Below are 23,586 nucleotides of genomic sequence, written 5' to 3' on the forward strand. Positions count from 1 at the left end.
ACGTCACTCTGATAAATATAGGATTCCAATAAGGGCCACATTATGAGCGTTATCTGTGGGCATTGTTTACCTCCGCAATATAACGAAGGCCAAGCTGGGAGACTTTGGCCTAGCTTTCGTTCTCTTGGAGCCTTTACTGCCACTACCTTGTAATGATGGACTCTTGCTCTGGTTCGTCTGTAAAAAGATACCGTGAATATTTGCACAGAAACCAGTGTATTGCGTGCGGTTAATTAAAAGCGTGGCACGATAAAATAAAGCTACGCAAGAACAGCACCCACCAAAAGCAATATGATTTCGGTCAATATTATCCGAACCTTATTAGTGTTTGCGGGACGAAACGTAAAACGAGAAAACAGTGCGTCAACGCTCGCTTTAATTTGTAAATTTGCATCGCAGAGTTATGAGCGACATTTCCAAAATACGAAGCGCTGTTCTGTAGAAATACGTGGCACTTGTCCCCTTATGTCAAAAGGAAATCTCAGTCTCAGTCCTCATCAGGAGGGTGCTGGGGTAACACCCAAAACGTGATGAGTTGATGAACCCACTCGCTGCATTGGCTTCTTCCTGGCTACCTAGTAGCTCAAACGATCCAGTAGAATCAAAGCGTATAATAAATTTTGAATAATCCACCATAACCCGTCTTTTAAAGGCAGAATTACATGCGTATGCCCATAATCCATATTCTGCAATAGAATATTTTTCTTTAGGAAGCTGATAAAAAATCAAGCGAGTCTCAAAAACAAATTCACGTAAATTTATCATGAGTGACGTTTATTCCGGGAATGGACATTTAATTTTCCATTTACTATGATGAAACGTTTCCATAAATCGGAGACACCAAGGCTAAATTAAGTTGGAAAAACAAACAGAAAAGCGGATGATAATCCAAACACTCAAAAACAAAGCCAATGAAATGCATTGTTTCTTTGCACAATCTTAATCACTATCCGAGCCTTCTTTGGCACGAATGTTGGCAATCTTCCTCTTTTTGCTCGTGAGGAACGCAGATGGTGCCAACCCGCTTCCCGTTCCACTTGCTTTTTTGGGTTTCTTTCCACTGTCCTCTGCATCTTCCTCTTCTGCCATGTGGCTTTCCATATCGCCCAAATGCTGCAGAGTAATTCCTCTCCCTGGAAACTCGCCAACGCCCAGCGATCCCACACTGTGCCCCTTTGGCTCCCACGTGCCTCCTCCATCCCCTGCATTGGCTGCTTCAATTGAGCCCTTCTGATGCTCCGCTGGCTCCTGCTCCCTCATTGGCTTGGAGAACTTGATCCTTTTGGAAGCATCACCTGTGAGTGGTTGATTAAACGCGATCTCTCCATCACCGTCGTCGGTCATTCCTGACCCTTGACCCCTTGCGTGCGCGTTTCTCCCGCGCATTTCGCTCAGAAAAGCGTGCGCTACCGAGGCGTTGGACACGTTGGTGCTGTCGTCCTCCACATCCTCTAGCGAGTAGCGCGTCCAGCGTGATGGGTTGACCTGGAAGTCCGGCGTGGCACCAGGCGCTGGTGGAGGGAGGCTGTTGAAACTGTCGAGCGGCGTGCGTGGCTCGCGGCCCGCGGTCTCGTTGGACGCCACCCAGCTCCGCTTGCCTCGACCACTCCTCGGTGGCCGAGCAGCCGGCGGTGGTCGCTTGAACTCGCCATCGAGCAGGTTGTCGTTGGACAGAGAGGGGAGAGAGGTTTTGGCCGCAGTCTCCAGAGTGTCAAAAATTCCACGGGTGCGGGAGCTGAAGGCAAGCGAAGTGCCCATCAGCATGAACGGGACGTTTGGCTTTGATGGGATCTCGACAGGAGCATCCTCCACGTCACTGTCACTGCTAGATTCGGAGTCCAGTTGGGGAGGATTTGCAGCCATTTTAAAATGCGTCCAAATCTACTTTTCCTCGTCGACAGGCAGCTGGAAGAGGGCTCTCCAGATGTGACCTGACGCTTTAGCCTGAAATGAGACCAACCATTTGTCTGTTATTCATCCAGGATTCCTAATCCTTACTAATTTTGAAGACTCTTATTCATGAGAGCACTTTATAACCCACATGGTGTGGACAGGCCCTCATCGATCAATTGAAAAAAGGGTTATACATGTACTTCATTAGCATGTTTAACCATTTCCTTTATGCATGCGTTTTTGCTCGTGGGAGGAAACAAGAGTACTTGGAAAAATCCCATATGAGGGGATAACAATGAAAGGTCTGCAGAGATGGGTATCAAGAATTACTTATTGTACTGCCATCTGACCACCTCACAGCATACAGTCTAAGTGTTCAAATCAACTTTTGCCTAAAAAAAACATTTGGATTACAGCTGTGAAACCACCCCAGGTTCCACAAATAAAAAAAAACCCTCCTTCTTACCTAAATGAAACATATATCGATGAGCCTTCATGTTTTACTTGCAAATGCCACTACTTATATGTTGGTTGTTCTGGGTGTGTATTTATTAATGCAATCGTGACAGAAAATATATGGAGGCTCGCATTGGGTTGTGGCAGGAAATATAAGATTCTGTGAAAATGAACATGGTTCCTTTTTACACTGAACCATTGCAATACCACAAATGAACACCACAAACGGAAGCCTAAACGCTGCACTTTCAGATACAATCATTAAACCTCTGGTCAATAATGTGTTACATACTGGTGAAATAGTACTGCGGTTAGAGTGCTGGAGCCCCATTTGAGAATGTTGCATGTTCAATTCCTGTTTGAGACTGGCTACGGCCCAGCTATAAGAATGTGGAATTTCCACAGTTGGCTCAGGACCAACAGGGGTGATGAGGAGCACAAGTGAATGTTCATCCGAGGCATGCAGAAAACGTGTTATAATTCCTGTAAATGCACACAAGTGGGGAGGCCCTCATCCAGTATCAGATAATTATCGGTTGGTGACGATGAAATCCAACTGCACCTCCATACCCCAGAAGAGTATTTTTTGGGGTGCAGAGAATAAAGTGCACAATACACGAGGCAACAGGGCAAAGGGACAATGTATAGGTGTGAATAAGAAACAAATAAAGATAACTGGAAGGCTTTTATCCTTGACTTAGGGTGTCAGCAGTTTGGATGGGCAGTGGAAGAGAATTCCAGATAGCAGAGGAGTGTCCTCACATCAAGTGGATGTTAGTGGATAGTTTTGGAAGCCCTTCTTTTAATTACCAATCTTCTTTTACATTCCCGCAGTTTTCAAACGCGTAGTGCCCTCTATGGGCAATCACGCAATGCCTCAACAATGGAGGTAAACGCAGAGAAGCCATCTGACTTATAAGCTGGGCTTTTATAACTCCATTGGTTTTGATCGACCATGGTAGTATTTGCCAGTGTACCTCTGTTCAAATACAAATTAAGTCATTACATGCCCCTGATGCGACAAAAGAAAAACGTCAAAGGCCATTGGAATGTTGTTGTAGACCAGAATGTAACTATATTTTCAGTGTTTCACCCTATGTTAGACAAGAGAAGCCGGTCAACAACACTATTGTTATCAACAGGACAGCTTTATGGGTCAACTCCTGGGTACAAACGGTGAGGTGCTGCTCACCTGTCCAAGGGACTTTACGAACTCTCCATCTGGGTTCGTGAAGGCGACCAGCGTCTCTAACTCCGACACCCTGCCAAGTGTAAGGGTAGAGAATTATATTCAGTTATACTGCAAGGAAGACAAATGTCACGTGTTGGCAAAGTAATGTGGCAAAATGTGTACGTACATATGCAAGTACAGCCTTTTATTTTTTTATTCACAGCTAGATGTGGGGCCTTTCCACGGTGTGTAAAATATCTGACCACATTGCTCAGTGCTGGCTGAAGGTGGGGGCGCATACACCACATGGGCACATGGAAGTACGGTGTAATAACACCAATGCTATTTTCTGCACCCACAACGTAGCGTGGGACGTACGACTCGGGCATGCCATGCAGTAGCCCAGGAAACATTACAAATATAGGTAGGCGGGTGCCCGATTCAAAATTCCGTACAATACACACTTGTAATGTACGGAATTTGATAAATGGCACAATGAGCCACCTGAAAGCTGCATGAAGATCCCTCCGTACATTACAAGTGTGTATTGTACGGAGGGATCTTAATGCAGCTTTAACCACGGTTTAATCCCCCACTAATATCTAGAGCGGTGATTGAGCTATCAATGTTATGAAGCTTACGTCTCGCATATCAGTCCGGTCTATTAAAACAAGGGGCTCGAAGGGAGCCGGAATAATGAATGTTTATAGTTTAAGGGTTCTGAAAGGCAGAATAAGTTACATTTATGTTTCTCAGGGTTGTTTTAAAAATTGAGGATCACATAACCAGGCTAAGGAACCCTGACGACTCTTATGCTAAATCCCAAGGCTCGGAGACAGATTAAATAACTTTTATTATCCCACGGTTTGTTTTAATCGATGCTCGAGTGACACCCATAAAAGTACTACTTTTCGTAGAACCAAACAAACTCCGTTTTTTTTATAATTCCCAAGCTAAATCGCAAATAACCATAGTTCTTCGCGCCAGAATTAGATAACCATTTGGTTATTACTCTTCCCGTGTTAATTCCCACAGCTCAGTGGGTATATTTAAGACTTCTTAGCGGGGGAGGAGTAGGAGGGGGGGTCATCGTTAATTCCCAATTGGAGACTAGAAACATTTTTTTTTAAAACAAACAAATCTTCAGTGACTCGCCCTTAACGTTCAAGCCTCGGGTTTAAGCGAGGGCGGCTCGTCGAACCAAACCAAACGGAGGCAACCCTCCCCGTTCGGTTTCTTTAGAGATCACTGGGGGGGGGGGGGGTGTGGGGGTGTATGGGCCCCCCACCACCACCACCGTGCGACTGCAACTGAAAAGATAAAAAGAAGCACAACGCTCGAGGCCCGTGTCGGCACTCACAGCGCCTTGGACGCGTCCAGGACGCGACCGAGTTCGGCGAGCACGGTGCTGCCTTGGCTACCGGGCGGGGAGTCGCGTGTCTGCGCAGGGCCCTCAGAATGAGCCTCCATCGCCACCCGGCACACAACGCGAAGGCGACGATGCCGACGACGACGACGCCGGCGACTTTAACGGCGGCGAGAAAGAAGAGAAAACGGCGCGAGCGGAGATTGTTGAGGTGAGAATTGTGAGCGCCGATGGTGGGTGGTGGGGCCCCGCGCGCGTCCGCTGTGGGAAATGTGAAGGAGAGTTCGGGGGTGGTGGTGGTGGGGTGGGGGTCGTCGATAAAGCGCGGGAAGAGAGAGAGAGAGAGGCTTGCGTGGTGACGGGTTTCAGGGAGGTATGGCGGTCGCCATCTTGGTAAGGGGGGAAGAGAGAGAGAGACTTGCGTGGTGACGGGTTTCAGGGAGGTATGGCGGTCGCCATCTTGGTAAGGGGGGGCGAGGTGGGGGGGAGATTGGAGGGGTGGGGGGGGATTGGGATCGAGAGGTGGGAGGGATCGGGATTGAGAGGTGGGGGGGATTAGGGGTTGGGGGGGATTGCGAGGTGGGGGGGGATTTGAGGGGGGGGGATTTGAGGGGGGGATTTGAGAGGGGGGGATTTGAGGGGGGGGGGATTTGAGGGGGGGGGATTTGAGGGGGGGGGATTTGAGGGGGGGGATTTGAGGGGGGGGGATTTGAGGGGGGGGGATTTGAGGGGGGGGGGGATTTGAGGGGGGGGGATTTGAGGGGGGGGGGGGATTTGAGGGGGGGGGGGGGGATTTGAGGGGGGGGGGGATTTGAGGGGGGGGGATTTGAGGGGGGGGGAATGAGTGGGCGGATCTGTCACGTGCCCGTGGTGAAAACGTCACAATGCATCACAATACGCACGCCTCCCCTACGTAAGATGGCCGTTAAATGTCGATTGCTTTGTGACGTCTGTGACCACGTGTCTGTTACAGTTACTAACATGTACAGTCCTGTGGAGTCTCGTTTAGAGCTTAGCCAGTCTGATTGAAAAGGAAGTCTTCGTAAAAGGGTGCGGGTAAAGATGTGTTTATTTTGTTTTCAGTCGACGAGTCGCGTTTTTAGTTGTGTGTGTTTTTTTAAAAGGCTGCAGTCGATGTTTACACGATTTCCGGCGTGTAAAGCCCCCCACGTGTCAGGAAAACCCCCTTGCTTATCTTAGCACTGTTAGAATGTCTACGAATTATACCGTATGCACGTAAATCGACGCTATTATTGCCGTTATATTTTACTGTGTGTGCATCTCTTTGTCAATCCACTGCTGTGTCGATTGTTACAAGTACAGTAGTGTAAACCCATACAGCGCCCGAATACAACCGCCCGTATTTTCATTAAAAAAATATATAAGTTTACCGTTCATAATGTATTTAATATCCCTCGAGCACATTGATTAATCAGGGCCGTATGAGAGCCGTAACTGTATAACTCGGTGGTGGCTGGGAGTGTGGTAACGCTTTAATTAATCATTTACAAAATAATTTATAAACAAAGCCCTTTATCCTTATCTTATTCCCGGTACAGTATTGATGTCGGCGCGGTTTTTCGCGCACAATAGGATGAATCTGCCGCTTCAGAGTTACTTGTACCAACGGAAACGCGGATTTTGAACAAATGTTACGCTTCCAGGAGACACCGGATAATTTCGAGGGTTAAATGTGGGGCAATGATGGTAATGAGAGGCATTTCCCACCACTTCTGTGATCCGCAAAACACCGAGAATTTAGGGAGACTTCGTTTACGGATAATGGGATTTTCCCGCAGAGCGAATGGACTCGTGGGTAAAATCGGAGTCGAGGATTATAGGAGCACGTGCTGCTTGGGAGGTGATGGCTGTAATGTTATCTACGGTGGTCATCACGAGTTATTCATGAAATCGCACCTCTCTTGTCATCCAGTGTTACACATATCGTGATGCCAGAACAAAGCAACACCCTATTTTGAGACATAATATCACCTAGCAAGCAAGCCGCGATTGCAGACCAAATACAATATAAAAAAAACAATACGGTATCAACAACATACACAGCAGACGAGTATTCAAATATTAAAGAACAACCCCCCCCCCCCATAACGTGCGCTTAATGATCTGTTTTTTATGGCAGGAGAGTGTGTCAAAGTAAGGGCACTCCAAAGTGTAGGACACACCTACAAGACCATGGGACGCTCTTCGAAGGACAAGCGAGACATCTATTACCGTCTGGCCAAGGAGGAGGGCTGGCGTGCTCGCAGTGCGTTCAAGCTCCTGCAGCTGGACGAGGAATTTAATCTGTTCCAAGGTGATGACAAAATAAAAATAGGTTTGACCCCCTTTCTGGCAATAAAAGAGATGTCAAGATATTATATTCTTGGTTGTTTCGGTAAAGTCACGTTGAAGGGAAACAATAAAATAATACAATTTATGTATAAAATAATAAAATTCTCACGACGTTTCGACAGCAACACAAGCAGTCATCATCAGGTGTGAAAACCAACGGCAAGGATTTTATTGTTTTATATATATTTTATTATTTTATTGTTTCCCTTCAACGTGACTTTACCGAAAGAACCAAGAATATGAATCGCTGCAGTCACGAAAGCTTTAAATCAAAAAGATGTCAAGATGTTCATACACCTAACGGGTACCTTTTACAAAGGCATAAAGTCTGCATTTACCGCACATACCTGTAGCAAAACATGCAAACAGACATGCTGTGATAATTTATGTGCCTTGTCCTTGAAACTGATTGGCCTGCACCAGAGAGAGCCTCCTCTATGGCCTAGTCTCACCATTGTCAGACGAGAGAACGCCAAAAAGCGAACAGTGCAAAGACAATGGAAGTCTCAGAACACTTTTTTTTGAAAGCCCAGGAGACGTTTGTTACATCGACCATAATATATTGAATATTGCAGCAAAAGTAGGTTGGTCTGTGTGTGTGATACCAGATTTGTGCTCGCTAACAGCACTTTCCCCAACAGTCTGTCAAGGCTATACCAGGGGATCTTTTTATTTGTCCAGATTTGAGTAACTTTATTGACACCAGGCACAAGTTAGGGTGTACGTCTTGCATTTAGGAGCGTCTTGTAATCAGGAGAATGTGATAATTGATTTATGAATTAAAATATTGTTTGAATACAAACATCTATGATTTACTTACAACAAAAAAACAACGTTAGAATAAGTTTATTGCGGAACATGGCCCTGATGTTTCTATGATTGGGAAAATAACTTATTCCCCACCCTGTGGTGCATATGCCAATTATATGGTAAAGAATATAGAGAATCATGGAACTATATATGTAGGTATGTTAAACCTCTTTCGAACTGTACGTAGCCAACTAGTAATCTGAGGTGCGGCATAAATTAGACTGTACAAATAATGCGCAAAGGCATCCAATTCCAAAACATTCATGACTTGAAATTGCGATACTTTTTTTTACATCTCCAAAGGAGGGGAGTGGGGGACATGGGGAGTGTAAAATGGAATGCTGAGGTATTTCGCCTAAAGGAAATCGCAACCCAATAAAACAAACCGCTTATCTTGCTTCTGCATTGGACTAACAATATAGGCTGTACATGTACAGTGTGTATTTGTGTGTGTGCATCGGAACGCAGGAGTAAGCCACGCCGTGGATCTATGTGCAGCACCAGGAAGCTGGAGCCAGGTCTTGAGCCGGAAACTGCGGTCAGTACTAGTTTTCAAGTATTTACAAATACAATAACAGACAAACATAATTTCATCATCATCACCCATCACCATTTTCAGCCAATGTATGACCAATGCTGATTGAAGGCTTCTACAGTGAGGGAAAAAAGTATTTGATCCCCTGCTGATTTTGTACGTTTGCCCACTGACAAAGAAATGATCAGTCTATAATTTTAATGTTAGGTTTTATTTGAACAGTGAGAGACGGAATAACAACAAAAATCCAGAAAAACGCATGTCAAAAATGTTATAAATTGATTTGCATTTTAATGAGGGAAATAAGTATTTGACCCCGTCTCAATCAGAAAGATTTCTGGCTCCCAGGTGTCTTTAAGAGTGTGCTCCTAATCTCAGCTTGTTACCTGTATAAAAGACACCTATCCAAAGAAGCAATCAATCAATCAATCAGATTCAAAACTCTCCACCATGGCCAAGACCAAAGAGCTCTCCAAGGATGTCAGGGACAAGATTGTAGGCCTACACAAGGTTGGAATGGGCTACAAGACCATTGCCAAGCAGCTTGGTGAGAAGGTGACAACAGTTGGTGCGATTATTCGCAAATGAAAGAAACACAAAAGAACTGTCAATCTCCCTCGGCCTGGGGCTCCATGCAAGTTCTCACCTCGTGGAGTTGCAATGATCATGAGAACGGTGAGGAATCAGCCCAGAACTACACGGGAGGATCTTGTCAATGATCTCAAGGCAGCTGGGATCATAGTAACCAAGAAAACAATTGGTAACACACTACGCCGTGAAGGACTGAAATCCTGCAGCGCCCGCAAGGTCCCCCTGCTCAGGAAAGCGCATATACATGCCCATCTGAAGTTTGCCAATGAACATCTGAATGATTCAGAGGACAACTGGGTGAAAGTGTTGTGGTCAGATTAGACCAAAATGGAGCTCTTTGGCATCAACTCAACTCGCCGTATTTGGAGGAGGAGGAATGCTGCCTATCACCCCAAGAACACCATCCCCACCGACAAACATGGAAGTGGAAACATGCTTTGGGGTTTTTTTTCTGCTAAGGTGACAGGACAACTTCACTGCATCAAATGGACGATGGACGTGGCCATGTACCGTCAAATCTTGGGTGAGAACCTCCTTCCCTCAGCCAGGGCATTGAAAATGGGTCGTGGATGGGTATTCCAGCATGACAATGACCCAAAACACACGGCCAAGGCAACAAAGGAGTGGCTCAAGAAGAAGCACATTAAGGTCCTGGAGTGGCCTAGCCAGTCTGCAGACCTTAATCCCATAGAAAAATCTGTGGAGGGAGCTGAAGGTTCGAGTTGCCAAACGTCAGCCTCGAAACCTTAATGACTTGGAGAAGATCTGCAAAGAGGAGTGGGACAAAATCCCTCCTGAGATGTGTGCAAACCTGGTGGCCAACTACAAGAAACGTCTGACCTCTGCGATTGCCAACAAGGGTTTTGCCACCAAGTACTAAGTCATGTTTTGCAGAGGGGTCAAATACTTTTTTCCCTCATTAAAATGCAAATCATTATATAACATTTTTGACATGTGTTTTTCTGGATTTTTTTGTCGTTATTCTGTCTCTCACTGTTCAAAAAAACCTACCATTAAAATTATAGACTAATCATTTCTTTGTCAGTGGGCAAACGTACAAAATCAGCAGGGGATCAAATACTTTTTTCCCTCACTGTACATGCTCTCACAAGGCAAGATGGTCCTTCAATGCCATTGCGCATCTTACTCATGCACGTGAATTGACCTCATCGGTCTCATTCTGGAGGGTCCTGTTATTAGCATGACCTCTTATTGAATGACATGTAAGTCAAAGTGTTTCCCTGCTCAAACGAGCAAGCTGGGTAGGACTCGTTTTTATCAGCGACCCTGAATTAGTGATAGAAATTGCATATTCCCATAGGTGGGTGACAGTCTATCCATGCATAAAAAACTCAACATCTATACCACTGCCTTATAAGGAACAGTATATAATAGGTCATGTTTCGGGCAATGGCCCCTCATAGAACGTGATCAAATAATGTATCCATGGATTGACCACTTCATATTCCACATGACAGTATTCATTTTATCAACACCCCAGCTGAGTCAACGCCCAACAGGTCTGAAATAATCTTTGCTCTGCAGTGGAATAATCACTGTGGGTAACCATGCCTGGATGTGCTCAATCGCCTGCAAAGATGGGTTCGTGAACTAAGTTGCTGCACTGCCATCTTCTGGCCACCTGACAGTTTTGTGAGTTTAGGAGTTTCACCAACCCTCACCTCGACAGCACTCAGTGACAGATGAATGCCACCACACCCAACAAATGATGGAAACCATAAATTATGTGTACATTACATTACATGCCTAAGTTGTCATTCTTGATTTCACAGTGGGGAAGATGGGAAGAAGTCCGATGCCAAAATAGTCGCTGTGGATCTGCAGGCCATGGCACCCCTGCCTGGTGTCATTCAACTGCAGGGAGACATAACTAAGGTGAGCAGACAGCCAGGTTAAGTGGTAGGCCTGTAACAATATCTTCAGTCAAATCGATTTCAAACCAAGTTAACCACTTATTGAATGGTATGTTTAAAAAAAATGTTTCACTTGAAGTGGAAATTCATGGAAATGTTTGCCTCATTACCAAATGACACAGGATAGCCGAAAACAGTGCAACATAAAAATGGAAAGGTACAAAAGACACAGTACCTACAGTACAAATTAGATCGAACAAATGAGTAACAGTAAAACATGAAATGGTAAAAGTGTCTCCTTACTCAAGTTATAATGTGACAGGGCTCATCTCTGCTGGCAGCTGAGCCAGCGTTGGAAATTCCGTATTCATATGTCAGAGGCAGGTTTAATCACGCCAAAACTACTTGACACAAATTAATACACATTTACCCACTGGATTTGTAGGTGGGGGGAGAGACCATGTCTATAATGACTGTGCATGTTTTATTCGTTCTGAGGTTATTTTATCGTCTGTGACCAAAATGTATTTTTACTGATAGGTCTCCACAGCTCAGGAGATCATCAAGCACTTTGAAGGACAGCCATCAGATTTGGTGGTCTGCGATGGAGCTCCAGATGGTATGATTGAGTGCTTGAGTGAGAAATGCAGCACGTTGAAAAACAACTGATAGATCATAGATGAGCCAGCTGTGTTATAGCACTGAACCTCTAAGCCGGCCGTGCGATTAAACTTGTTTCACAAGTGTAGGGAGTTGATGGTCTCAGCATGGTCACCAATGATTGCACGCACAAAAAAAACCCCTCATTAAATAATTTTTCACTTCATTTGGCTTAATCCACTTCTGATAATTAACACTTCTCAATTTAATTGACATGCCAGAAACATTCCTTAGATGCCAAATCAAAGGTGTGTCGCCAGTGTCTAGTTGGGTTAATTCGGTTATTAAAGTGGCATAGATGTAGTTTTGTAACGTCATATTCCAGGATTGTTTTCTGCGAGAGTTCCGAATGGAAAGTTCTCCCAACTCATGTTATGGCACCGCTGGTGCACTTGTGAAAAATTGGGATGAGCAAGAATCTGTTGTCGTCATGATCGTGTAAATTGGGCTATTTATTGTGCATGTTATGTTCCAGTCACAGGACTGCATGACATCGACGAGTACATTCAAGCACAGCTGCTTCTGGCGGTGAGTTAATAATGAACACAATCCTCACAATTATCATACGTGGTTAATTCACAAGTCAGCAGAATAATCAATATTAATAAATTAATTGGATGCAACATTACACACCTATCATTGCTTCTCTAAGCAAGTGGTGCTTTTTTTAGATTTCAGAAACCAATTTAATAATTGTGGGCAGGATCTAGACCCAGGATCTCAGTAGTAACATGCCTCTGCCCTGGCAAAGTAACAACCTCCTACTATCCCTCAGACCCCTTGAGCCAGACCTCCAGTTTCAGCTTTTCCATTTTGACCGCTGTGTTACCGCAGGCCCTGAATATCACCAGCCACGTGCTGAAGCGGGGAGGCACGTTCGTGGCGAAGATTTTCCGTGGCAAGGATGTGACGCTGCTCTTCTCACAGCTCAAGGTCTTCTTCCCGCTCGTGACATGTGCCAAGCCCCGCAGCAGCCGCCACTCCAGCATAGGTGTGAGCGTCTACAGCAGCAACAACAGCATCTAGAGCAACAGCTTGAGCAGCAGCCACAGCAGCATTCATAGCAACAGTGACAGTAGCACCGAGGGCAACAGTACGCACAAACAACTGCAACATGTACAGCACTTTTGTCAATCCACTGCTGGATGAGGGCCTCCCAATGCATTGCAGGTCATAGGGATTATTTGATCTTACTTCATCATGCTGGTCAGTGGCTCAAACCTACTTTAGTTTCTGAGATTTAATGAGATTCGGCGCATTCTGGGTGATTTGGTCATAGGCAACGAACACAACAGTAAAAAAATCTTCCAGTCTAGTCCATTAGGGGAACCTCTGTTTTGTTTGAAAATTCTCAGGCTGTTAAGAACATAAAAATGCACATCTCTGTACACAGATACGTGCACATGCACTAAAATACCGGTGTGTGACAATTGAAGAATGGCGTCCTCTGGCGATTCTAAGAGCTTGCACTTCATAATAAAGGTTTTTGGGTTAGATCGCGTTTATTTATAAATGTGTCGTAACCCTCCACCACCCGACACGGCCAATCAGCAAAAAAAGTGTCACGTTGACAAAAGACAAATAATTCACTACTTCAGCCCACCGGTGTGTTGAAGAGTTAATCCACATTTACAGTTTGAGTACGACGTTTCGCTGGTAAATACATCCAGCATCATCGGGCAATTCGCCAGAATGGTAAAGCCCTCGCTTGCTCCCGGTTTTATATAGAGCAGCAGGGTGACGTCATCACTTAACTCATATCAGGTGCAGTGATTAGAGGCGGAGGGGGGGGGTATTGTAATTATATAATCGATTAGTAATCAGTCATTGGTTATGATTAGTAATGAGTTGTAGATTAGTAATTCTTTAAATCAAAATGTAATGTGTATTATTTAATAATACGCTTCCAGGCTGATTGGCCGTGTCGGGTGGTGGAGGGTTACGACACATTTATAAATAAACGCGATCTAACCCAAAAACCTTTATTATGAATAATATTGGTCGCGAAAGCCTACGTGTTAAAGAGCTTGCACGTTTGGGTGGAAGACGTCTTCCAGTCTCTCTTAGGCACAAGGTTATACCCATACCTTGGCACATGGACTACACGCATGCGTGATGATGTGGGAAGGCCTTCATTACAGCAGTGAAAAGAACAAGGTTGATGGTGATATGAAATAAAAATATTGAATAAAAATACAGAACTTCTGAGGCAATTAATCGAAAAGGCAAAAATTGCTTGATTCTTGAATGGATTCCTGACCCCCGAAGCATGAAAATTCATAGAATATCGGGGGAGGGGAGGGAATTTTCACATGCATACTTCCACGCATTGACAAGTACCGGGGCGGCTGTTAATATTTTTTTGCATTTGCCTGTTGTCCCAGAGGCGTTTGTGGTATGCCAGAACTACGATCCTCCGGAAGGTTACATCCCCAACATGTGCAACCCCTTGCTCGACCATGAATACGGTAGGAGCCCACTCTGCAATCTTTCTGCCGCACTCATCAGTACAGTCTGGCTCTTCTGCACAACTTGACGTGATTGTTCCCGCAGCTGTTATTTTATTTAGGTGATGAAGTACGTAACTTTGCCTGTTATATATTGCTTTATACTAGTTTCGGTAGTGCCTTGGGTACCATTGCGACCGCGTACACAGGAAAGCTTCCGTGTACTCATCCTTGTTTAATTTACGATTCTCAAGTTACGGACAAACATTTTTCCATAAATCAACAGTAAGATGAATTTGAAACAAACATTGTCCAGTAAATTAACAGTCGGGTGATAATGTTTAAAATACTCCTATAATGTTTTTGATAATATCCATTAGCTGAAAAGAAAGTTACTGACTAAAATAAAAAACATAAATAGATCCATATGATGAAAGAGAAAGAAAAGTGGTATAGCATCATGGAAACAACCCAGAATCCTTTTCAAATGTATTTTGTGAATTTAAGAAGGTAACAAGACTGACATAGGTATCGAAAACCCAAAACTTTGTTCACTAATGTTTAAATCTGTAGCATACATATGGGTTTGTCATGTTACGCTCTTCAAAATCAGAATATTTAGACTGGAGGAATACGATGAGCTCACAGATGCTCAGTACGGGTGGGTCAGAACAAAAACCGAGAGGACTGCAAAGTATAGGAACGGTAAGCAATTCATTAAAAGTAAATAACTAAAGTATATAAGTGTAAATTGCAAAATTGACAATTCCTGCCAATGTTTCAACAATAAATGTAAGCTTTACCAAGGAATACTTCACCAATGACACAAGATCATAGGCTGCACCTCCGATCTGCACGGTTGGTTACGTACGGTGCGAAAGAAGTTCAACATACATAGTCTAATGTGTGATAATAAGCCTTTTGGATTGTCTCTTGAAGTACGTTACATAAGCTTGCAGCGACCATTCTTCAATAAAAGGTGGTGCACTGCTGTCTGCGACAGGGGCGGAGCTACAGGGGGGGGGGCTGGGGGGGGGCTTAGCCCCCCCTGAAATTTAGGAAAATTCGGTAATCGGGATAACCGGATATCCGGCTGCTGCAAAATGCTGGCTGCCACCTTGTGCTGCCCTGCAGGCTGCTTGAGCGGCAGCCTTTCGAACTTATCGAAATTATTAGCCACATCACCGGCTCCGACCTATTAATAAACTCCGCGTTCAAATCCAATAAAATTTGTTTTATACATTTGTGGCGCCCATTGGAAAACATACACTGGATATCTCAGAATATTGAAGTCAGCCCCCCCCAAAGTCAAAATCCTGGCTCTGCCCCTGGTCTGCAAGAGCTCGGCTTGTAATTTTTTTCATGTCCTGACGTGACAGCTTTACCTCGTTTGGAATGCAGCATAATTGAGATTTTTTTAAATTAAAAAATATTTTGATATATTAAGAAAAAATGATCCCCTGTGCATCTCCCTGCAGATGTGGACTTTAACCAACTGGAAGGACCCAACCGGGTCATAGTGCCGTTCCTAGCATGTGGGGACCTCAGCGCCTACGACTCCGATCGCACCTACCCACTGCAGGTACGGTGACTATCCCACAGAAGCCCCTGCTGTGTCTTTGTTCTCGAGCATCTTGATTGATAAGCACCTGCATGCTTATTAAAGAAAGACACAGTCCAAAAAACAAACAGCTTGCGTTCCACACCCAGGCTATGTGGACGTACATTGCAAACATGTTAAAAGGGGAGGATGGTGTTTTCGGTTTTGTGTATTTGTCAAACCATTGACCTACTCCATAAATAAACAAATGAGGCAAAACGGCAGAATAGAACGGTACCACAAATGATGTTGGGCCCCAGTTGCTTCACTCGATGTGTTTGCACTTAGTTGCGATATAAATTCCAAATATAAATTCAATAAAAGAAACAATTCTCAAAATTCATTTGCGAACTTGTATCTTGACACTTTATTGAATCGCGCCAAAGGTCGAATCGTAACACATTTAGCGAGGTGCGGTGACATCGGGCCTTGATGACCTCTCGATATAACTGTTAATGCTCGCCCACCTTGACGTGCGCACAGCTCGAGGACGGCAAGCAGTACGTGTACACGCCGCCAACGCAGCCGCCCATCAACCCACCCTACCGTGAGGCCTGCAGCCTTCGCAAGAACAACCTGCTCGCCAGGGAAGAGCAGCCGACGACGGGCTCGACCCCTAGTGACCTGAGCCCGTTGCGAGAGCAGGGCGATGGCGCCCGCTGTGCAGGCAACGCGAGCATTCGGCAGGAGGGAGGCACGACCGACGAAGTTGTGCAAGGGCCATCGTTGGGAGCTGATGCTGAAGCTGAACTGGCCGAGGTGGCAGAGGGCGGAGGGCAGGCGTGCGGCGGTTTGGTTGAAATGATGGAAAACGTGCGAAATATATCTTTGTGAAGGACATTGCCATATTTGTTCTGCCTTTAACTGCGTATTAAGTGTTTTCGAATGTAGCCGAGGGGATGGGTAATTACGGACATATTGGAAAAAGACGACAACAGTGAGTTCCTGGGTAAGGCTGGAGCAAGCTACATGTTTCACAGAGGAGAGACGTTAATTCGGTTTAAGCACGTCGCAGCCCACTTACTGTGACACTTCCGTCTTTGGAATGCATTTTGTGCACTTCGATCTTAGGTGCTGGGAGCTGAAGACAACTGCAACAACCCACGTAGTGCTATTTATTTCACACTCAACTTTTGTGCTGGAGTATGTTAGTTGATCTTATTTCGCACCGTACATAGTCAACTGTGCTAATCGGAGGTGCGAGTCATTCCTTCTTCCTCCTGCCTGGAGCCTGAAATCAACAAGGGGCATACAGTGTCTTGCAACATCGTTTTTATTCTAATATTTTTTAAAATAATACTGAGATTATTTTGGGCTTGTAAAGTACAATGTGTAAACAAAATGTTGGATACATTTGTGTGAAAGAAATAAGTTATTGTATTGCGAGTGTAAGGGTTATTAAAGCTATGAATACATGGCACGACTATTACCTTTTTGTTTTTACGACCATACCATTTTGGCAGCTTTACGCTTGCACACCCTTGATTTTGCAATAACTTGGGTATCCAAAACAAATGCAATGCTGCACAAGTGCTAGGTTCCCAGTAGAGGGTAGTGCAGCAAAGTCTATTGTGCCCAACGTCTCCGCTCCCTGTTTTCACAAACCCGCGATACAATTAACCAGCATGGTGACGTATAGATAAGTCGCCCTCATGAACCACACGGCAGCCCAGTAAACATGCAACGTTCGGACAAGGTTGGCATGTAGTTGGCCCAACGTTCAATGTTAATTGGGATGGGCAGACACTCATCCAGCAGTCAATGGAGCTGTACAGTACATGCACTAATAAGATGAGTTCAAGTAAGGATTAAATACCGTAGATTGAATTATCCCACCTTTTGAGTTGAATACACCTCCAAACGTTAAAGCGGAAATTCAAAGGCCTTTAAGTGGAACCACAACTTTATTTAAAAGCAAGCTGTATAGTGGTTGCTTCTTAATTTGTAACAATTATAAAGTTTTTTTTTATCCCCCATCTCTGTCCACTAAGTAGCACCTCGGTCCGCTACTCACGCAATTATCTGGGTCAACCGCTGGAAGGTAAGATTGTATAGTTCGACATCAACATCGGTCAATGGGGGACGTATAAGATGGTTGCACCGTAGTCTATCGGCAGGTGGCGTGTAGTGGGGGTCAAGTGAGGATACTCTCCATCTTAAATCGTTACGTATTGCCAGTGTGGAAGAGTTGACCAAATACATAACCCTTCAACAGCGGTGTGATGAAGCAATTACAGGGCTGTACTTTTACCACTCGACGAAATGTATGATTTATTTAGCTCATGGGGCCCTAAGATAATTATATAGAACGTACTCCGTAAACCACGGTACGTCGGGCCAACGCTTCAAACCACATGCCGACGTTAGCCCAACCACATACCAGCGATTGCCCAACAGCATGCCAGCGTTGACCCAACCGCATGCCAGCGTAGGCCCAACAGCATGCCAGCGTTGACCCAACAGCATGCCAGCGTTGGCCCAACCGCATGCCAGCGTTGGCCCAACCGCATGCCAGCGTTGCCCCAACAGCATGCCAGCGTTGCCCCAACAGCATGCCAGCGTTGGCCCAACCGCATACCAGTGTTGCCCCAACAGCATACCAGCGTTGCCCCAACAGCATGCCAGCGTTGGCCCAACCGCATGCCAGCGTTGGCCCGCCAGCGTTGGCCCAACAGCATGCCAGCGTTGGCCCAACCGCATGCCAGCGTTGGCCCGCCAGCGTTGGCCCAACCGCATGCCAGCGTTGGCCCGCCAGCGTTGGCCCAACAGCATGCCAGTGTTGGCCCAACCGCATGCCAGCGTTGGCCCGCCAGCGTTGGCCCAACAGCATGCCAGCGTTGGCCCAACAGCATGCCAGCGTTGCCCCAACAGCATGCCAGCGTTTCCCCAACAGCATACCAGCGTTGGCCCAACAGCATGCCAACGTTGCCCCAACAGCATGCCAGCGTTTCCCCAACAGCATGCCAACGTTGGCCCAACAGCATGCCAGTGTTGGCCCAACAGCATGCCAGCGTTGCCCCAACAGCATGCCAGCGTTGCCCCAACAGCATGCCAACGTTGCCCCAACAGCATGCCAACGTTGGCTCAACAGCATGCCAGCGTTGGCCCAACAGCATGCCAGCGTTGCCCCAACAGCATGCCAGCGTTGGCCCAACAGCATGCCAGCGTTGGCCCAACCGCATGCCAGCGTTGGCCCAACAGGATGTCAGTGTTGGGCGAACGGCACGTTGACTGGGTTCGTCGGGAGTTGGACTTGAAGCAGTGTCGGCATTTTGCGGGGCATGTCCAGGCCTGCCCTCCCGGGCACTGTCTGCAATTGGGACGCACATTGGACGGTGATCAGGGCACGCTTCTCTCGGGACAAAGAGTTTTTATTTCACCGCGGTGATATTATCGGGATATAACCACTTTGGAGATCTGTGAGAAGTCTTCGTGAGGCGTACGTATGCATACCTGTCGACCCATACGGTTTTATCCGCATTCTTGTAGAGGGAAATTGAGTGTTCAGGTCCACACGGTGTACAGCCGTTTCAATACGGTGAACATTTTTTTTGTATATTTTGTTTGTGTTTCTCCCTTGTGGTGGGACTTTGTGGGCTGAACGTTGAGATTTATAAGGGCACGGGGTGACCAATAAGGTCTGCATTGGTGTAATAAGGTTGGGCACTGATAAGGGGTTGACATGTATGACGTGCGTATGTGTTTTAGTCATTCTCTTGAGCCTTAAGGTACGAGAAACGTCTATAAACTGTTATCAGCCATGATCAATCCACTGCTGGACGACGGCTGAAGTGTTGTGTTGTACTTAAGAACAATTATATTGAGGGTGTGTGTTGCAACTGGAAACCGATTATGGCTGTATTTTTGTAAGTCGTCGGTGCTAATTTTGCTTCGTAAGGCGTCACCGCAGTCTCCAGACCGCATTATTGTCGCCGTTATTATTATTAACATTATTCCCCAACGTAATGAGGCCACACTACCTGCTTCAGTCACCTCCGATATCTGCGAAACAATTTCGCTTTCCAAAAATTGCAATTACGATGCCACACTATGACGTCACGTTAAGACTCTTCCCCCCCCTCGCCATTCGCCACTAAGTGACGGTAACGTCAACCACGGCGCCTGTGCCAGGCTAGGTGCACTTCGAGTCTAACACCATCGCCCCCCCCCCCTTATTTTACTCCTCTCGGGGCAACACGACGTCGTGATCGGTGAGCTGCATCGCGCTAGGTGACGTCATGTCACCGTTATTAAGACGCTGCCCCCCCCCCCGCTGACCTCTCGGTGACGTCACACGGAGTTGGCCCCGCCCTGTACACCACCCCCCCACCCCCCCCCCAGGAAGAGGTTCGCGCGCGCGCGCGTGCGTGTGCGCGGCTCCGTAGTGCTTCGTCTCGACGACGACGACAACAACAACTTCTAAACTCCTTCAACTTGTTTCATCGTCGTCGTCATCGTCTTTCATCGTCGTCGTCGGTGGAGTGACGGGAGGCGAGAGGTTATAAGATCGACGCGCCATGTCTGAGGGAGCGTCGGGGGACGCGGCGGGGGTGAACGCCGAGGCGGGCGGCGTCGCCACGGCAGGCGGGGAGGACTCAGCCGGGAGAGCGGTGAGGAGAGGTGAGACGGCGGTCTACAGAGACGCACCACACACACACACGGATCTTTGGCTATCCACTGCTGGATGATGGTCTCCTCCTCTTCCCCCCACCCACACGACGTCGTTGTGGGTTGTTTGACCATACTTCGCCATCGCTGGTCAGTGCGGGTTCATGTTGGGTCAAGGGGGTGGGCCGACCTGTAACGGGCCAAGCAGCAAAAGTAACCCGTGAGTTCTGTAATGAGCCGAAGTGTTGTTACATGTGCTATTATATCGTACGAGGTTGATTCGTTAATCTTTGCTCCTGTGAGAGTACGTTCTACGTTGTGCCCCCTCGATAGAGACGCGTGTGGATGTATTTAACAGACGCAGGTTGGCCACCGCTGATTATTTATGGCAGGCGAGAAGCGTTTGCGGCTTTTTTTTTCTCTCCACCCTTTGAAAACATTTCACGCGGAAAAATCCCATTGAGGCGGAACACCTCTCGCTTTGCAAGGCTGGTCCAGGGAGCAAAGTTATCGGTGTATCGTGGATTGTTGCTGCGCTGTAATGCACGGTGATCGGCCAGGCTTGGCTTCTTCCAAAGTGAGGAGGCGCTTTGCGGGTGATGAGATGATCATTGACAAGAGAGAGGGTACTGACTGAGACTAGGGGGACTCGTCTGGCGGCGGGGTAGGAGGTCACATACGGTGGTGGTGGTGGGGGGGGGTTTGAGGTGTTTATGTGAGAGTTCGTAAACAACATCGTAAACACAGACGTGCATCGCTTTGTGTCAATCCACTGCTGGATGGAGGCCTCCGCAAGCTCGCTTGTGTCTGTCGGGGCGCCGCGGTGGTGAGATGTTAACTCCATCGCCTGGCATACAGGAGGTCGTGGGTTCGATCCCGACCCTGACGCCTGTTGTAAATTTGGAGTTTGCGTGTCTCCATCTCTCTTTCCCCGTACTCGCGTGTATTTTTCCCCGGATCTTCCGGTTTTCCATCCACATTTAGAAACGTGCGTTTAGCGTATTTGTCCGCTATGAATTTCCACATGATGAGCCATTTCGTTGAGCTATTATTAATTGTGGCCAGGTCGCTTTTTCTAAAAAAAAAACGGCGACATAACTCGTGGGCCTTGCTTGTTAAATAAAAACATTCCCAACTCATTCCAACCCTGCCACCACCATCGCCTTCGGTGGACAGCCTCGCGGGCGCGTTCCCGTTCCTTGGCGTGCCGCGCTGCCGTGAACCGAAATCGCCCGCCATCGATCATCATTCTAGCGACTCTAGCGACGTGCCCCTGCCCGATCGTACTTTCGGTTCTTAGAGTAATTTTTTAAAATGTATTTAACTCGCGTATGTTGTATAAAACATGTGTTCCTCATCCTGTCACTCAGTGTAATTCCCCGCATGCATATATCTCTGAAAACGAATTTCTGTGGAACTGCTTCTTGTACGTATTTGATTTGTGGTGCTTCCCCTGCACCTCTGATTAGCACGGTTGGCTATGTACGGCGCGAAATAAGTTCAACATACATATCAATCGAGGCTTCTTAGCATAATTATAATGTATGTATTTTGACATCCGAACCATTAATATCATACTATAGTGGTTATAAACAAATATACTCAACACACATGCCAACAAATAAAAAATCAGCGACGTTTCGGGCAATGACCCTTCTTCATAGCACATGTTTTTATATTTTGGAAACGCATGTAAGCCAGAATCAGATTTAAGAAATTATGCCTCAACCTACACCCAAGACTCTACCCACACTGACCTGTAGATGACAGCCTTTATAGCGCCTATCAGATGACTCTAGTGTCTGCCCAATTTCAACCAGACGAGTTTGCTCGTCACTGAACATCCAGCTGGGCGACTCGGTGGTAGAGCGAGATTTTCGTAATCGGGGGAGGGTTTGCCAGTTAAAATCCTGGTTAGGGGTTGACGCAGCCCATCATCCCTCCTAGATGGATAAAATAAGGACCGCTTTGTGGGTAAGCAATCATCAATATGTGTCCGATGATTGCACAAGCCTCCCACCATAAGGTTGTGGAATTTCCACCACTGGCTCAACGTTAAACAGGAGAGGAAATGCATCTCGATACTCATTTTAAAAATACATCACTTGAGTTTTGATAACTTAAATTTATCGATCATTAACCAGCTGCCTTGGAGAATGCACACGAAAGAATGTGTGTATTCATATTCGTCTTGATATTTGTATGATTAGAAATGATGGCATATTTGGTAAACGTAGACATGCATTGAATGCACGTTTATATGTAAAGGGGAAAAAACATGCAGGGCAGTTTTATATACTCCTATATGCTGAAAGACATTGAAGACACACATGCACTACATACTATATGTGGATGTACATCCAGCAGTAGATTGTTCATGACTGATGAAGATGAACATACATTATTTTTCTGCAGTAAACTTGTACAAACAATAGCTGGTTGATTAAAATAACACTTGTTTTAATGTTACCTAGAGGAAAGGAAGATCTCGACGTTTTGTCCCACTCGCCTTTTTCAGGAAATGCACCTAAATATTGTATGTATATTGAACTTATTTTGCAACGTACGTAGCCAACTGTGCTAATCGGAGGTGCGAGTGAAGGACCACAAACTAAACACAAAAAGCAGTTCTCAAAAAATGAGTGTTCAATCTTGATGATTTAAAAGTGCAGAGCTCCCAGTGGATTCCTAATATTGGAAGGAAGAGCGTTCCAGATGGCTGCAGAAGCGTATCTGAAAGCGTGAGATGCAGTGACCATCTTTGTTCGATGATAATTGTAAATTTACAGGTTAAATAAAAAAATTTAGTTTTCTGTGATTACTGTGAGGAATGGCAGATTGAGATATATTAGCCTACGGGCTGGGAGGTTGCCACCAGATAACAACAGCCAGTTAGTGGGTTTGTGAACCCAATTTTTGCTAAACCTTGGAATGTTATCCCCTCTGCCTTGTGAGTTTCCTCCAGGCATTCCAGTTTCCTCCCACACAGCAACACCACAGAAATGAATTGTCGAATAGAACAAATGCAAAACTCTCTTAAAAATTAGTCTTGAGGCTTAGCGAGGCTCTTCTGAGTAAATAAATTAATATTATTCTTACGATTTACAGACCCTAAAGCTGTCTGCCTGGCTTTGAGCCTCAGACGTTTACACCTAATTATAAACGTTCCCAATGTGCCTCAGTCTAGCTAATGAAGACTGGGGCATGATTACGGAAGCCTAGG

The 23,586-nt window shown here is 46.0% G+C and overlaps 3 protein-coding genes across 6 annotated transcripts in view; 2 read left to right on the forward strand and 1 right to left on the reverse strand.

The window, feature by feature from the left end:
• Nucleotides 1-747: 747 nt before the first annotated feature.
• TSSC4 (tumor suppressing subtransferable candidate 4) lies at nt 748-5,141 on the reverse strand. Of its 2 annotated transcripts, none has more exons than XM_032981162.2 (3): nt 4,942-5,141; nt 3,542-3,611; nt 748-1,944 (listed from the first exon to the last, which is right to left on the reverse strand). In XM_032981162.2, exon 3 carries the CDS (start codon nt 1,861-1,863, stop codon nt 940-942), a length of 924 nt encoding a protein of 307 aa, XP_032837053.1. In that variant the 5' UTR covers nt 1,864-1,944; nt 3,542-3,611; nt 4,942-5,141; the 3' UTR covers nt 748-939. The 2 variants fall into 2 exon arrangements, with proteins under 2 accessions (XP_032837053.1, XP_032837042.1); XM_032981151.2 differs by having other exon boundaries at nt 4,881-5,141.
• Nucleotides 5,142-5,798: 657 nt separating this feature from the next.
• FTSJ1 (FtsJ RNA 2'-O-methyltransferase 1) lies at nt 5,799-17,170 on the forward strand. 2 transcript variants are annotated; one of them, XM_032981106.2, is made up of 10 exons: nt 5,799-5,936; nt 7,027-7,200; nt 8,517-8,586; nt 10,968-11,070; nt 11,589-11,667; nt 12,184-12,236; nt 12,543-12,699; nt 14,093-14,176; nt 15,634-15,737; nt 16,239-17,170. In XM_032981106.2, exons 2-10 carry the CDS (start codon nt 7,080-7,082, stop codon nt 16,587-16,589), a joined length of 1,122 nt encoding a protein of 373 aa, XP_032836997.1. In that variant the 5' UTR covers nt 5,799-5,936; nt 7,027-7,079; the 3' UTR covers nt 16,590-17,170. The 2 variants fall into 2 exon arrangements, with proteins under 2 accessions (XP_032836997.1, XP_032837007.1); XM_032981116.2 differs by having other exon boundaries at nt 5,821-5,942.
• A 1,680-nt stretch (nt 17,171-18,850) lies between these two features.
• The window catches only part of BAX (BCL2 associated X, apoptosis regulator), a 57,214-nt gene continuing 52,478 nt past the window's right edge, over nt 18,851-23,586 (forward strand). The window contains exons 1-2 of one of the 2 annotated variants that reach the window (XM_032981205.2): nt 18,851-19,194; nt 20,097-20,375. In XM_032981205.2, coding sequence (XP_032837096.2) covers nt 20,273-20,375 — 103 coding nt within the window. In that variant the 5' untranslated portion in view covers nt 18,851-19,194; nt 20,097-20,272. The remainder of the gene's footprint in view (nt 19,195-20,096; nt 20,376-23,586) is intronic. The other variant, XM_032981216.2, reaches the window with a different exon arrangement.

This window comes from Petromyzon marinus, chromosome 3, assembly GCF_048934315.1.
Source record: "Petromyzon marinus isolate PM22_M1 ecotype Great Lakes invasive population chromosome 3, UKy_Petmar_22M1.pri1.0, whole genome shotgun sequence".
In the NCBI taxonomy this organism is placed as follows: domain Eukaryota; kingdom Metazoa; phylum Chordata; class Hyperoartia; order Petromyzontiformes; family Petromyzontidae; genus Petromyzon; species Petromyzon marinus.